The sequence below is a fragment of the Equus quagga genome, chromosome 2 (assembly GCF_021613505.1).
Source record: "Equus quagga isolate Etosha38 chromosome 2, UCLA_HA_Equagga_1.0, whole genome shotgun sequence".
NCBI classification, from domain to species: Eukaryota; Metazoa; Chordata; class Mammalia; order Perissodactyla; family Equidae; genus Equus; species Equus quagga.
This window is the reverse complement of record NC_060268.1, coordinates 167,753,418-167,770,391: the sequence shown is the minus strand read 5'-3', so window position 1 is coordinate 167,770,391 and position 16,974 is coordinate 167,753,418. Positions and strand designations below refer to the sequence as shown.

The window sequence follows — 16,974 nt, the reverse complement described above, 5'->3', positions numbered from 1 at the left end:
TTGCCTTGGCACTTTATTAAAAATCAACTGACAACAAATATGTGGGTTTATTTGGAGCTGTCTCTTCTGTTCCATGGACCTATGTGTCTATTCCAATGCCAATACCATGCTGTCTTGAATACTTGTAGCTTTATAGTAAGTTTTGAAATCAGGTAGTTTAAGTCCTCCAACTTTATCCTGTTCTCCTTTTTCAAAAATTTTTGACTCTCCTAGGTCCCTTGCATTGCCATATTCATTTTAGGATCAGCTTGTTAATTTCTACAACAGCCTGGCTGGGATTTCAGTAGAGATTGCATTGAATCTATAGCTCAATTTAAAGAGACTGGTTAGGTACTTTAGGAATGCACATGTTTACAGATAACTTTTATAAAGCACTGTTAAATTGCAAAGACTGCTTTAAAGTTTTTGCACTTAATTCTTTGGAAGGAGATGGGAAAGCAATAACCATCTGCAAAAAGCCACTATATATGCTGGGATGTTGCCACTTTTTTCATTCTTTACCCCCCGTTAAAAGAAGGGAGTTGGAAGTGCCCATCACTGATGAATGGATAAAGAAAATGTGGCATATATATATATATGATGGAATACTACTCAGCCATAAAAAAGATAAAATCATCCCATTTGTGATGACATACATGGATTTGGAGGGTATTATGTTAAGCAAAATAAGCCACACAGAGAAAGACAAACACCATGTGATTTCACTCATATGTGGAAGATAAACAGACACATGGATAAGGAGAACAGATTAGTGGTTACCAGAGGGGAAGGGGGTGTAGAGGAGGGCAAAAGGAGTAAAGGGGAGCATATGTATGGTGATGGATAAAAACTAGACTATTAGGGGTGCAATATGCAGTCTATACAGAAACTGATAAATGATAATGTACACCTGAAATTACACAATGTTATAAGCCAATATGACTTCAGTAAAATAATTTAAAAGAAAAAAAGAAGGGAGTTGGTGCTATCTTTTCTGTTTTGAGTAGCTGGTCAAAGGAAACCAGAATATTGGAAGGCAATGATGTATTTCTCTCTGCATTATTTTGTGCATCTTGACAAGCTATCACCCTACCCATTGACAGAGCACATGTGTTTGGAGCAGGGGTTGTAGCTGGTGAGGCGGTGGGGCTGCAGGATGCTCTCATCCATGCAGGCTGGCTTTGCACAGACTTGTATAGACCCTCTGGGCTTTGTGAAAGCTGCCTGAGCAGACTGGTTTATTCACCTTTGCCCAGGATACAAACTTTGGGCCAAGGCACACCCTCATTATCCTGCCCGTTCAGGACGTTGCATCAGGGGAAAAAAAGCCTCCTGAAACAGGGGAGTGTCCAGCTTAGAGATCAAGCCAGTCCAGCCGCACTGGAAACCTCTCCCACTGCAAGGGAAAAAAACGGCAAAAGCAAAGAAGGCTGAGTCAGCCCCTGCCCTGTCTTTCTGCAGGAGTCAAACAGGAACTTGAGTGATTCTGCCTCTTCCTTCCCACCCATGCACCTGCCGTGTAAGCAACACATCCTTGTTACTCCCTTTGGTTTTCTCATCTACCGTCAGGTTTGGGATTTGGTCGGTGTTTCCCCAGTTCATGATGATCTGCGTAGTCTCATTTCAGCACTTATAAAATAAACAAAGAAGCTGATTTCTGGGCCCCACCTTAGGGCCACTGAACCCATTTTTAAAAGGCTCTTGGATGCTCACAGTAAAGTTAGAAAACTCCTGGTCTAGGCCAGCTCACTAACTTCCAGGCGTTTGTATATCCTTAGTCAGAAATCACCACCCACCGGAGCTGTTTGCAAGAGTCACGGGCACAGGAAAGCAATTTGTTTGTTCCTTTGGGTATTCCAAGCACCATCTCTGAATCAAGTCAGATCTTTAAGAAAACTGCAAACCTAGATGTTGATAGTTGAACTTCCCCTGTGGAAATGACTTCATTCAATTTTCTTTCAGTGCTACAGCCTTAGTTTTTCTCAAGGGTCTATATAAGACACAACTACTTGAACGTTTCCAAACATCAGCAAAATGAGTGTGGAAGATCTTTTTCTGGTCCAGAGCTGAGCTCCCTCTATGAGAATTCCGTTGGTGCTGTTCGAGGCAGTGTAGCAGGGGAGGCCTGGAGTCAGGCACCTGGACTCAAAGCCAGTTCTACTGTTTGCAAGCACTGGGGGCTTTGGGTAAATTGTTTACTTTCTTTGCAATACGAAACTATAAAATAGCACCTACCTCAGGGACGGTGTAAGACCAGTCACTTGAAGTCCTTGGTACAATGCCTGGCACAGAGCAAGACACTATGGAAGTTCAGCCCACGATGACTGTTATTAATTTAGAATCGGGAACCCTTGCCCCTCTGGTGACAATTGTGTGTGGCCATTTTTTCACACAGTGAGACTTTTGTGGCCCATTTTCCCTTTTGTCTTCATCTACTATGAAACTCAGATCTCAGCAAACATGTTTGCCTGAGTTTGAAATCTTTTGATTTTTCTTTTCCTCTAAGGTTGTTATCCAATTGCCCAGTTGATCATGGCCTTCTCTGATAAGCATCTGCAAGGCCTTTTTGGAAGTAGGTAGGGCATAAGTTATAAATGGCTGAAGGTTGACCTCAGGGCTGTTTTCCACATCTCCTGGGCTCGAGTCAGGTGTAGAGCGCTCCAAGAGAAAGGAGGGAAAGAGAAACTAAAAAGGACAGTTAGCTGTCCAGGAGCTAAGCAGATGATCTGTCCAAGGATGAGGCGTAATGACAGTTCTCTTTCTTTCCTCCCAGGGGTCTACTAGAGTAGGCACAGGGCTCAGTCAGGGCAGCAGAGTCCCTCCTGGGTATCAAACACTATGGGGTCTTCGATTAAATTCCATTTCCTGCCACCAAGAGTTTCCTCTCTCTATCCAGATTGCTTTTCTGTTCACACTGCTGTGTCAGCTTGTGGAGATAGGGGATTTCACACAGAATCAGAATTTTACAGCTGAATGGGACTCAAAATTGTCTAGTCCCTGGGGCTGGCCCCGTGGCCAAGTTCGCGCGCACTCCGCTGCAGGCAGCCCAGTGTTTCGTTGGTTCGAATCCTGGGCGCGGACATGGCACTGCTCATCAAACCACGCTGAGGCAGCGTCCCATATGCCACAACTAGAAGGACCCACAACTAAGAATATACAACTATGTACCGCGGGGCTTTGGGGAGAAAAAGGAAAAAATAAAGTCTTTAAAAAAAAAAAAAAATTGTCTAGTCCAGCCTTCGCTTTTTACAGATGAGGGGCCTGGGGCTTGGAGAGGGTAAGTAGTGACGTAATTGAGGTCCCATGAATAAGAAATTGAGGAATGACAGCCAAATCTCCTGATTCCAAATATTATAGCCCTTTCCTGGGGCACCCCAGATCCACAAGGAGTTCAGAACTCAGCTAAAAAAGCAAATTGTTTATTGTCTGTGGATTTTAATGCCAGCCAGAATGTGGGCTTTTAACATGTGCATTTTGAATATATGAAAATGAAGAAAATAAGGTTGTAATTTTTTAAATAGCAGGGCACAAAGATGGTTGGAGAATATTGACAACAGAGCTCTGGTGAGCCCTGGCAATACATCTGGCCTTCCAGACTCAGGCAGAGCCAAGTTGCAGGGTTTGGGCCTGGGGCCAGGTACCTGGTACCCACTGTTCATGGGATCACCTGTCACAGCAAAGCCCACTGTGCTTTAAAGTCTGTATCAGTAGCCCCCTCTCCACAATGAATTATATATTTATCATCTGTTCTTATATGGGTACTATTTAGACTTTCATTTTGTTCATGATCTGAAATACTTTTCCTTCTTCTAAAAATGACCCAATTTAAATGATTTTGATTCAACTACATCCGTTTTTTGGGGGGTTAGTTTGCATATGACCCTGTGTCTGTGTTCAGCTCTGGTACTTTTTTCTGGTCCTGTGCACAAAGCTGATCTGGGAACCGTCATGGGTACCAGTGTAAGAAGAAGTGAAACAGAGAGGGGGTTGCCCATACATGCAAAGGAGGAGCTCCCTTATCCTTGAGCACCTGACTCTGTGGCTCCCCAGGCCTGCACTGCGACAAAAACAGAAAAGCTTTTGAATGGCAGTGAAACTGCCCTTTGATTCTGGCTCACTGAATTTCTTGACATGTTCGGCATTGTGGGATGAAGCAAGTGCATGGGTTAAGACTGATGTCCCTGGCATTATGATGATACTGTTTCTTAGCAGTGTTTTTGCTAATTTTTAGAGCAAATCCCTGCCAATGGGACCTTGATGTATCGTCCACCCATCTGGTGTGACAGTTCATATAACACAGTTACTCTCCTGTGCCTGTCCTTGGGACAGCATCCCAAACCGCACTAACAAGCCTTCTTTTTGTGAATGGCCCAGGAACCATCTCTGTGCAGAGTTACTGTGTTGTTATTCCTATCATTATCGTATGCAGTCTGTCACACCATTTCCAAAGTGTCACTTGGTCATTCACCCTAATAACATCACTGTGAGGTAGTTATCGCAGTGGAGTACTGTATGGTTATTAGTTATGATTCTAGTTAAGAACACATATTCCAGAGCCAGACTGCCTGGGTTTGCATCCTAGCCCCACCATTCCTAGCTGTGTGCCCATGGACAAGTTACTAAACCTCTCCAACCCTCAGCTTCCTCATCAATAAATACTGCCAAAGGTGCCTTCCAAAAAACAGAATTTTGCTCACCAACACTGTGAGAATGCCTCTTTCCTCACACTAGTCTTCTTTTTATCTTTGGCAATTTGATGAACAGAAATATTTTTTTCTAAATTGTGTTTCCCTGATTTCTAGTGGAGTTGAGCTAATTCTTTATTTTTTGGGTTATCTACATGTCCTCTAGAAATTGCCTTTTGCCCACATTGCCATTTATTTTTCATTATAGATGCTCTTTATATATTCTGGATAATAATCTTTTGTCTGAAATGCATGCAAATATTTTCTTCCTGTTACTTCTCTTTTAACTTTGTTTTATGTCTAGAGATTTTTATTTTTTTGTGCACAGTCAATATTTGTCCTTACTGTTTCTAGGTTTTGCCTTGCTTAAGAAAGCCTTCCTACCCCAAGTTTATTAAAAATAGTGTCCTATATGTCTTTCTAATATTTCTATAATTTTGTTTCTGTATTTAGCTTTGTAACTCTCTAGAATTCGTTTTTGTGTAGGTTATGTCTTAGGAGTCTAGACTGTGCCTTTCCCTAAGTGGAGAACCCGTCATCTTCATTGTTAATGGAATAATCCATTTTTTCAACTCATTTCAAATGCCACCTTTATCAAAACTGAATTCTATTCCTGTGTGGATGGCTGGGCAACTGTTTCTTCTCTTCTGTTCCACTGATTTATTTTCTATTCGTGCATCAATATTAAAGCACTTTAATTACTTTAGCCTTGGAATAAATTTTTATATTGAGAAGGGACAATCCCCCCTCATTGCTTCTCTCTTTTTAAAAAAATGTCTTTGTATTTTTGTGCATCTTTTTCTTCCATGGGAACTTATAGAATCAGCTTGTCAAGGTCTATAGAGGAAACAGCTGTGAATATTTTGATTGGGAATGCATTGCATTAATAGGCTCATGTTAGATAAATTACAATATTTAGTTTTCTCATCCAAAAGCAGTGTATGTTACTAAGTCTTTTATGTCCATCAGTTAAGTTCTGTAGTTTTCCTTGTGTAGACCTTGCATTGAGAAGTTTATTTGTTGCTATTACAAATGGGGTCCTGTTTTCCCATTACACTGACTAAATTTGTATTGCTAGTGAATAGGAAAACTATTGGGTTTTGTATGTTAATTTTTTATCTGGCTAGTTGATTGAACTCTTTTATTAGTGACCTTCATGCTTATTTTTTTTCTTGACATCACATCGGCTAGGACTAAAACAATGTGGAAAAACATTAGTGAAAATGTACATCATCTTGTTCCCATTTCTAATGAGAATGCCTCTAATGTTGCACCACTAAATGTGGTAGTTATACTTTATCAATCTGAAGAAATTTCTTTCTATTCCTAGCTTACTGAGGAGTTTGGTTTTCACTATAGACTACACAAGATTCCTACCAAGGGGCCTTCATTCTTTCCCTTACATTTTCCTTGAGAATCCAGAGATTATCTCAACTGCCTGAGACCTCCCAGCGTTGACATCCCAGCTGAGCAAATGTGGCTTAGAACTGAGTAATAATTTTTTTTTCTTTTTTTGGCAAGAAAGATTAGCTCTGAGCTAAAATCCATTGCCAAGCTTCCTCTTTTTTTGCTTGAGGAAGATTAGCCCTGAGCTAACATCTGTGCCAGTCTTCCGCTACTTTGCATGTGGGTCACCGCCTAAGCATGGCTTTGACAAGTGGTGTTGGTCTACACCCGAGATCTGAACCTGTGAACCCAGGCCACCAAAGCGGAGAGCACCAGACTTAACACTACACCACAGGGCCAGCCCCTAGAACTGAGTAATATCTTTTCTCTTCCTGCTTTTCCTCACATTGGACCCCGGATGGCCTAAGGAAAGGAGCTACTTTGTGTTAACATTTTCTACTCTCCCATCACCCCCTGGGAAAAAAATAAATAAAAAATACTGTGTGGACAAGAACAAGATTTCCACTTCTGGAATTTTCTGGCAGACACCACTGGAAAGATTTCATTCCTGGCTTCTACTTTTAAATAACTTCAATTTTTTTCTACTTGATTATCTTGAGTAGCTGACCACCGTCTCACACTCTGCTTGTTAAGTGGCTTTTGTAGTTTCCACAGGAAGGTGTGGGAAAGGATTCACTATACGACCTCTGATTTCCTGGTGAGATTTTACGTAGGTACAAAATGCAGCCACTTTTAACTCTGGACTCTCAGCACTGCCTTGCACATGGTTAATGCTGAAGAAATGTTTTCACGGTTGATTTAATTGCAGAGTACATTTGATAATTTTTAGGTGGTGAGAGTTTTTGCTAAGCTATAAACAAAAGGATTTCATTTCGTCAGGCATGTATTTGGAGTGTGACTCAGTGTGACTTGGCACCTGTCTAGAGAATTGTCCCTGTGTCCGGTAACATTTTGCTGTGGGGAAGTCAACACCTGCTGTGATGGCATCTGTCATATTTAGGGATGTGAAATGCCCATGAATAATGCAGAGCCACCTCAATAAAATGCCTTCTTCAGAAAACAATTAACATAAGACTTTGGCAAAAGATTGTTATAAGCAGCATGGAAGAGAACTTGAGCTCCTTCTGAGATAAAAGAAGTGGACGGTGTCTTTTACTATGGTTTTTCTCGTCTTGATGTATGCTGGGTAGATTTCATTATTTTCAGACTGTTTAGCTAAGAAAGCAAGAACCTGCTAAATAGGATCTTTTCTTTTTATTGCTTTAGTACAAACTGACATTAGCTTCCAACATCAATTCGGATGTTATGAGTTGGGGATTTTGGGAGATGGAGTGGACCCACCTCAGGAACATGGTGTGATTGGCAACCATCCAGGAGAGCCCAAGGCAAGAGAGAAAGGGAAGCCAGAAACCCCAGGAGCATGGCAGCCCCATCCCAGCAGGCACGAATAGCTGGTCTTTGAGCCCCTCCCAGTTCCAGTGGGTTGGCGTCAGCTTCTAGGGCTGTTGGTGTAGAAAGTTTGGTCAATTGGACAATTATTTTTCCTGCCTCAGCTTCTTCTCTTTTCCTGCAAATCCCCAAGTCCAGAAAAGGGGCCGAGAACGGTGACCAGGAGTAGACTAAATATTCCCCACCTCTTCTCTTGCAGGCAGGTGACAAACATTACCACCCCAGCTGTGCACGATGCAGCAGATGCAACCAGATGTTCACAGAAGGAGAGGAAATGTATCTTCAAGGTAAGATGGTCTCAAGAATCCAATAAGTTCTCCCCAGCTGGGGAAGGAAAACCTTGCTATGTTTGCTTGACTGTTTTTAGAGGAGGAGGCATTTCATTAGCTGTGAGGCTACCCAGATCCAAAATGAACGTGGCCAAAAGTGACCTCATCAGTTAATATTAATCAGCTGAGCAATTGACATGACATGCTGGCAGTGAGCCCCTGAGGCTAACGAATGAACTGTGCTGCTTCTGGAATGAATGAATAGGACTGGATGTTGATGCTTTAGATGTAAAGCAAGAGTGAAAATTAGCAATACCTCCTCCCAACCCTCCCCGGGAATGTGTTTGGGAAACAAAAGATCAAAAGGGAGAATGCATTTCTAGATGTGCAACTTATTGTATGGCTACTTGTCTTTTCTCATTTCACTATGCTGCAAGAAAGGTTTTTTTTTAGGTCTCTCAGCTGCTCTTAGCCAGGCTTTCAGGAAGAAGAAAATCTCATATTTGGTGAATTGTATCACGGACGTACTTCATCCCATGAAGATGACATAGCTCTCATATTGAAAGAGTAAGAGCAAACACACCCAAAGTCCCTGAAAGAGAAATTGAGAAGTTTCTGGAGCCAACGAAGTATCCATTACCAGAAGGCCATTAGATTTTTCTTTAATGAAAATGATTTTGAGAAATTTACCCAGTGTACAACTATGTTTAGTTTTTGTCTCCTCTAAAATTCTGGAGCCTCTCAGAGAGCTTTAGGGGAAGATTCTCTTCCAGTCAAACAGCACCATCTGTGCAAGCGGTTTACTATTTTTAGCTGGGAAAAGAGTCATTAAATAGACAAGGGCTTATCAGTAAAATTAGCAAGAACCGTAAGAGCTTTTGCTCGTTCAGTTTCGGTAATTACTGGGTCTCATCTGCCTTTGCGCGTTGTGTCTTCGTTTCTCTTTGCACGTAACACTATGTGTAGTTTTAATGAATGGTTTGCTTTGCTCTCAGTTTTGTTTTTATGCAACTAAGAAAAGTCTACAGAAATGATTCTTGAGTATTAAAGCAAAGCTTCAGCTACTCTCCCCTAAAAAAGGCTATCTGTGTGAGAAATTGACAACCCAAACATCCTTTAGCTTTGGAATGATCACTCTGAAAAATTAAGATTAAAAAAATCCACTGAATTTTAAAGGACCCCATAAAGGCAAGTGACAAGCATCTGAATCTATGGTCTCATGTGGGCTTTATGTGACACATTTCCCGAAGGATAGGCTGTGAATCTGCAGTAGCGATAGGCAGGTGTCATTTTGCATTTTCAGCATGGAGCCGATTTATTCTTCATTTGGTCTCCAGGCTTTGTTTTAGATTTGAGTGTGTTAATTATAGCTCAAACACAAAGACACAGGAGCGCACGTCAACCCTACGTCTGCTGGGAACAGAGATTCAAAGGCTCTGGGTGTAGTTCTGCACGTTCACATGGTTCTGGAAGCTGAATAGAGAGAGTGATTTCAAGCTGGGCACCAATACAGCACATTCGTACTACAAATAAACAACTGTCTGTTAAGATGGGCTCCGTGCAGAATTCCAGCATTGCTATAAATCTCTTCTAGAGTTGGGCTTTGGTCCTCTTTGCCTGCCCTCTCAGCACATCCTTGAAGAATGAGCAGCTTCATCTTCCTCAACATCTGATGTTCCCTCTGAGTCACATTCTTTGGGTGTCTGACCTCTGGAGAACAATGTGACACTGTGTACAAACCTGGTGTTCTGGCCAAGGACTCCCGCTCAATGGAGCCTTCACAGAGAACGCTGCTCCCGGGCCCGGCCCCTGACCCCTTGGCCCTGCACGTTAAGAGGATTTCCTGTGCTTTGTAGCCAGCCTCCGAGTAAATGTTAGTGCTGAAGAGACTGTGTGTCTGCCTGATGGTTGTTTGTTTGATTTTCTTTTTTTTTTGGACCTGGGTTAAGCGAGATAGAAAGGATTGTTAAATAGGGATTAAAATATTATTCTGATATAAAATGTATTTTCTGAGTCATTAATTTAGTGTTATTTTAGCTCAGTGGTGTAAAATAATTCGAGTTATTTTAATTTGGTGACTTTTCAAGTCCACACAGATTGCTGCTGGAAGAGGTGAAGATTTCAACAATAAAATGGAGAAAGTCTAATATTCATACTGAGATTCTTGTTAAATTTATATATTTACTCCCTGCTTTCAACTTAGTAACTTGATTTGCTTAAGTCTTTCTGAGTGCTCCCTCAAGCTTGCCTGCCCATCCCCACATTCGAACATACCCTTTTGTGAACTTGGGACTTGTGTATAGGTCTTCTCCCCAATCGTATAAATGACATATATTATGTATCTACACACTCAAAATAGTAGAGGCGGGCTTGCATTCTCACAAGATAAGAGTTTTCTATTGGATGTAAGTACTTTGCTGAGTTTCCTGACATCGGTTCTGTCTGTGAAAGGGCTTCATACTCTGAGAAAGAGGGCCATTGACCTTGGAGTGGAAAATGACACTTAAGTAGTAACTTCACCAGTTTAAAAGTGGAGACTTTTTTGTTGTTGTTAATTAAAAGGTTGGAAGTTAAAGGAAACTGGGATTTGTAATATAATTTTCAGCCTTTCTACTGATTGGCTTGACTTCCCCTGTCTGTGTAGATGACTGTGTGTAAAATTGGATCTACAGAAGAATTCAGAGAGTTTTGCTTTTCGATGTAGACTGCGCGGTTTGACTTTATTTCCCTCATCTAAATTGCTTATTTGTTTTGATGTTATATAAACATGGCGTGTGGCCCATATTTCTGAAGTTACATGCAGCTTGTAGTAAGCACACAGACATTACTTCTAAAGGATAATAATATGGTTTAAAAAAAAAAATACACACCCAGTCAAGAACTAAATATCTCTTGCGTCAAAATACCCTTGTGCCCAGTTAGTGGTCTCTGTGGTCTACAATAATGACCTTTAAAGAACAAGCTCAGACTGGATGAGGAAAACTCACGCAGAATTTGGAGTTGTCGTAATTCACTTGGCCATAGGGCTCTAACACTCCCTGTTATGGGGAAAGAGGGATATGAACCATTCTCAAAGTTCTGTCTAATAGAACTATGCCTTCTTTCCAGTTCCTTTACTCTGAGTGGTGCTTTATGTCTTGCCAGGTTCCACCGTTTGGCATCCCGACTGTAAGCAATCTACTAAGACTGAGGAAAAGCTGCGGGTAAGGAAGTAATTAGAGCTGTGAGGCCTCGTGCATTTGCGGGCCCTATATTTTATAGTCACAAATTCTTGGGACTGGAGTTTGGGTGAAATTACTTTTTTTCTCTATAGCAGACCAAAAAAAGCCATTGTCCATTGAAAAGCCATTGAAAAACCATTTGTCCAGGAAAGGAGGTTCCCTTTGATTGTGGGTTTTGTTTCCAAATGCTTATGTTAGACAAAGTAAGCCTTGCCTCACTAGTCGGGTCCTTAGGAAAGCAATCAAGGGAAAAGTCAAATCATACAGATGTGAAAAAATGATTCATCAAGTTCTAGATCCAACATCTAGTGACCTCCTTACCAGACCTTTTTTTTTGTACTTATTCTGTAACCACTCCAACCCAAACTCTGCATTCACTGCTCCACTCTTGGTACATTTTACTGACCTCTCAAATCCGAATTCACTGAGTGGCCTCCATCTCCAAAAGCTGATGGTTTGTCAGATAAAACCTTTGGGGGAAATAATGATGATCCCAGATGTGTCAAGGTGGACAAGAGCCCTGGATGGTTTTGTAACTTAACTCTTAGGTAGCATCAAAATGTTTTAGTAACTATCCTAGAACATGGAGCACATGAACAAAAGGATAAATCCTTTTATCTATAACTTCTAAAGCTTTCTCCTGGTCTTAGTCAAGTCTCAGAAGACCTCCAGATGACAATATTTTGTCTCTTTCAGAAGCAAAGGGCTATGCACAGTTGTAAGGTCATTATCATAATCCGTATTCTGTTCAGATGGCCCAGTTTTTGACCTGGGCTGTGAAGTATTTTTCAGAGCAATAATCAGACTGGATTCCAGTCCACAGTCTCTCCGTTTAACTAACACAGTGGTACCCTTGGAAAAACTGGAGTTGGACTGTACTCCACTTGGTGTCTCAGGGAAAAGAATGGCCTGAATTTATATTGGAGGCCAGACTCTGGAGTATGGTATCATTTCTTCTCAATCTGCCACGAGCAGGCCTACGGAGCCATGTATATAAACCCGGTACAGCATGCTTTAAGTGGAGGAAAAACTACTTTTTCTCAGAATAGTTGAGTAAGGACAAGACAAACTTAAAAGGAATTTATATGCCGATATCAGAATGGTTTTGGTCTCTGTTCCGACATGCATCTTCAACTTGAGCATGTGTGAATATAACCATCAAGTCCATCGACTAGGCAGGCCCACACTAGAACAGTCACTTGTGTCTGAGGGCCAGACTCTGGGATTTTTGAGGAACCATAGATGCTTTGGAAATGGGTTATCTTTATAAAATAGTGGGACATTAAAGATAGTACTTATTGTCACTTTTATCATAAGAATGTAAAATTCACAACACAGCTAGGGGATGCTGCCCAGAAACCACCCAAGTAGATAGTGGTTTGCACTATCTCTACAGTGGTACTTTTAGTTTTTTGAATTATCATTTTTCCTTCATCCCTGATGAAGTCTTTTGGTAGACAAAAGGAGGAATGCTAATGAGGCCAGACTGCGTGGAATGTGTGTCTTTTCTCTGTAAGGATTGCTTGAGTTCGCAGATCGTGTTACTAAAATGATTTTTTTTTAAAAAATCAACACTCTTGATCACATCTTGATGGAACTCTCTGGATAAGCTTATGAAAACAACTAGTGAAATACTTCCACTCATTCTGGTCAAGAGGAGCTATTGTTTTTCGTTCCTTTAGTAAAAGCTTTCTAGAGAATTCCAAAGCTCTTCTCCTAAAGCCAACATTTACCACTTGGGAGGTCAGGCCAGCCCTCAGCTCACTCACCTTTGGGAAGCCCAGTAGTGAGAAGGATGGTGCACCCCCATGGGGAAGATGTTCCAGTCTGCCCCGGGTGGGGGACATGCTGACATTGGTGGGGTTTAAAGGGGAATCAGTTTTTGAATAAGGGAATAAATCTTGTACTTTCTTAAGGGTGTGTCTACAGATCACAAATCTTGAGCCAAGATTTCCAGGCCTTTCACTGGGTCTCGCATTAATGCAGTTACCATAGCAAAATGAAAATGTTTTAGGAATCTTTCAGCAACCCCACTGAGTAATCCACATTCTTGATATTTAAGAACTCGTGGGGCGTTTATAACAACAGATTCTTAAGAACATCTCTCATTGGCTTCCTTGGCTTCTTACTCTTCATATGTAAGAATGTCTAAGCCAAAATAAATGGAAAGGAAGGGCTGGGGGTTGGAACATAGACAAATGTACTGGAAGACCAGTTAATATGCTTTTAAACATGGGCCCCCAAACACACGCACACGCACGCACGCACACACACGCACGTATCAACTAAAGCAACGCCACTTGGGATTACTATCAAATTAGTTTTCCTGAAAGTTTTTTTTTTTTTGGATAGTGTTTCTGAATTGAGGATATTTCTTTGTTCATTCTTACCTTTTCTCATGTTTCACGGCAGCCAAACGTTCGTCGTTCTTCATCCGATTTCTTTTATCCCAAAAGTCTGATTCGACGCACAGGACGGTCTCCGTCTCTGCAGGTTGGCGCTGTGTCCAGGCTGAGGCTCAGAGCCATTGTGCTGGCCCCAGGCTTCTGTCGCTTTCCCTCTGTGTGCTGCTTTTCCCACATAACTTCTTTGGCTCCTGCAGCGGCAGATGCTTTTTCTCACCCCACAGAGTGTATCTCACATCCTGATTCTGGCTATTTCTTCTCTGATCAATGTTTTCATTTAGAGCAGTGGCTAAAGCATTGTCTTCATTAAAATGAGCACATTAGAAGCTACCCTTTTGGTCCTGTGTTCACGTTTGTTCATTGAACAAGTATTTGCTGAGCACCCAGGTGTAGTTAATGCTGGGTTAGATGCTCTAGGCCTAGACTGGTAGGGAAGAAAAAACATATAAATAATTATAAAATGGCATAGAAATGCATGACCGGATATGGGTCAGATAGACCAAAGAATGTCAGATGAAGGAAAAAGTCTCCAGGGTCACTTCCTGGGAAAAGTGGTCTTTGAGTTGAATTTTGGAGGCTGGATGAGATTTGAACATGTGGAGATGACAAGAAAGGGGTGGGCCTGGTGAAAAGAACAGCAGGAGCATAGGGCCAGGGAACAGCAGTGCTCAGGTAGGAAGTGGTTGGGCTCAAGAATGGAGTAGTGAAGTGGGAAAGGAAACAAATGAGATCAGGGACCTACTCTGCAGAGGCTGGAGGATTTACGTGTACTCTCAGTTGCTCTCCCTAAGAATTCCTCTAAGGTAGCCATCCTTATTCCCCTTTTACAGATGCAGAGACTGGGACCATTCATATTTAAGGAACTTCCCCAGAGTTTCCTCACCGGGAAGTGGAACAGCTAGGATTGGAACCCAGGTCTCTGTAAGCCTATAACTCATGTTCTTTCCTCTATGCCACAAGAGGAGAGAGAGCAAGAAACCTGGGAAGACAGGAGGAGGAGAGCACTAAATCTTGGCTTAAGTCTGGTAGTGTTTAAGGAAGAGAGCAGATGACTGTGGGACCTGTGCAGAAACAGGGAGAGTACTCGGCCAGCTCTCCAGATGAGCAGCGAGGCAGGAGACTGTGTTCCCTGCACGTAGTTGACCTTCTTTGGGGGTCTCTGAGAATCAGTGAAACCTTCACCTGTTAAATTACAAGTGTCTTTCCAAATCCCATCTTTGACCAGATGAAACCCATTTTGTAGCTCTGCTAACAATTCAAATTGCAGCACAGCACCGTGGTCTGGGCTTCATTCCTGTGCCTTTTTTCTGTGCCTGCCAAAGCTGCACTAAGGTTGAGAAGAGTTTTGGTTTTCATCTACTTTTATTAAAACTTCACCTTCTTTCTTTAAATGACTTGAAAGATAGAAGTAGAGTTTTAGAGTGGAAAGAAGCCTTTCAGACAGTTTCTTTATCTATAGAGTGAAGTCAACCCAGGACGACGCAGGTCGTGAGCAACAAGACTTAACTACAGATTCCAGGCCGTGGGTGCGTTGTGTTGGCCGTGATGTTGGGTTACGCTCCAACTTGTATTTCTTGTATGATCTTCATTGTGTCTTAAAACTTTAGCTCCAGTGGCAGAGTTTTCACATACAGTGAAATTACAGTCTCATGAATCCAGAGGAACAGCCAAAGCTTGTACCCACTGCAAATGAGTGTTGCCCAGAATTAGTACCTCTAGTTGGAAAGAAGTTGCCTTTTCAATAGTTTTTGGGTTTTTTCCCCCAAAAGTATACTTCATAACTCAAATGGTGTTTATTTTGTTAGCCTAAGGGTATAGCCAAGTGATGTATCTTCCGGACATGAAGAAAAATACATTCATCAAGTGGGAAATGTTTTGGTTTACTCCAGATCCTTAAGTTTAAGAGCCGTGGAGCGTCTTGAGAAGTGATAGGTTAAAGGAAAGAAAGAGAGGTCTGTTTTTAATAACTTCTTTCTTCCTCTTCTGTTGTTCACAAAGGACATCTGATTCCAATTATTCAGCCGTAAATATCAATGAAGTCAACTTTAGCTTTATCACAGAAAGTTGTAAACAGCTTGGGACCTGGCAGAGAAAATGAGCCATTTGACAAGGTCTTCCTTCACCCATTGGCCATGGAGGAGCAGCTCACTAGAACCTTTAAGTAGCCTAAAAACTCCAAAGCAATTCTCAAGTCACACAGATGTTTTGATCTTTTAAATACTGTGGCCTATACAGCAGCTCATTTCACCAGATAATATCAAACACCTTTAGCTGTTAGATAAACTGTAATCCTTGCAGGAACGTTTAGCACGGTATGCACCAGAAATGAGCCCTGGTTTTGCTATAGAGGAAAGTCAAATTTAAGAGAGGAAAGTCATTTTATTATTTATATTCTGACATTGTTCCTTCCTTCCTCTTGCTAAATCATAGGGAAAAGAAATTGATGAAAATAGAATTACCTAACAAAAACATATTCCAGTCTTACTTACTTGTAAGAGTTTTATGTGAATAGCAGATTTTGTCTATAGGTAAAATTCAGTACTGAGCATTTGTAATTCCTGTTGCAATTCATTCTAGACACAGCACATGATATTCCCAGGACCAAATCTGTAATAATCCGGAGTGGATCCCTTGCTTTCATTCTAAAAAGGGGCTTCTTTGCTATGCCTTTGGAGGCTCAAGCATGAATGGACTGCCATACAAAATGGGCATGAGATTTTTTTTCTTTTGAAACTAACATTCACCTATTATTACATATGCACTTGCAAACCTATAATATACCAAATACTGTGTGTATGTTTTTTTAAAAGGAGCAAATTAGTGTCTTTATGTATGTTTAGAACAACGGAATAATAGTGGTGGTTTTTGTTTTATTAGTGTCGCTATAATACATCTTGCTCTATTCTCAGCATTCGCTGTGTTCGAATATTTTATTCTATTTAGTGTGTCTTTGCAATTCATCAGAATGTATAGGTGTTAAGATTTACACTGCAAAGACACTGAGGCCTCTTGGCCATAATCAAGGCTGATGGCATTTGGGAAACTGTCTCCAGAGAAGGAAATGTGTGCCCACGAGCCCCTCCTCCATCTTCTCAAACACGAATTTCTTTTTCCGAAGGAGATGGCTTCACCCTTTCTTGACTTAGCACTGAACATTCAGTGTATGCAGATTTTAAAAGTATTCCTTCTTCTGCAGCTATTACCACCACCCTGTCTAGTGAACTTCCACAAAAACCCAAGGCAGGTACTGTCATGCTCAGCAGCACTTCGTATAAGGTGCAGTCACCTTATATCAGTAGTTGTCCCCTAGGTGTTCCTAAGAGCTTCCTGATCTGGTTGCCAGTCGCCTGTAGTTTCTCTCCCTCTGTAGAGCATGGCTTTGGACGAGCGCAAATTAGATGAATTTAGTCGTGCATCGCTGCTCCTGCTGAGTCGGGGGCGGGTGGGCGCAGCAGTGCTTTCCAGCACTCTCCTTCTGAGAAGGGACCAGGCGTACGTGGTGGCCCAGAATGAAAGTAAGTGGAAAATGTCATTTCTCCACTTACTCGCCAGGCAGAGC

At 41.6% G+C, this 16,974-nt stretch overlaps 1 protein-coding gene across 20 annotated transcripts in view; it reads left to right on the top strand.

Annotated features, from left to right (window-relative positions):
* Positions 1–16,974, top strand: part of ABLIM1 (actin binding LIM protein 1) — a 290,842-nt gene that overhangs the window by 232,260 nt on the left and 41,608 nt on the right. For 12 of the 20 annotated variants that reach the window (XR_006887430.1, XM_046652354.1, XM_046652358.1 and 9 more), the window contains exons 7-9: positions 7,720–7,807; positions 10,934–10,992; positions 13,423–13,503. Coding sequence is in view for 19 of the 20 variants with exons in the window: in XM_046652354.1 (XP_046508310.1) it covers positions 7,720–7,807; positions 10,934–10,992; positions 13,423–13,503 (228 nt within the window). In the remaining variant the exon portion in view is untranslated. The remainder of the gene's footprint in view (positions 1–7,719; positions 7,808–10,933; positions 10,993–13,422; positions 13,504–16,974) is intronic. The other 8 variants (XM_046652363.1, XM_046652355.1, XM_046652360.1 and 5 more) reach the window with 1 other exon arrangement.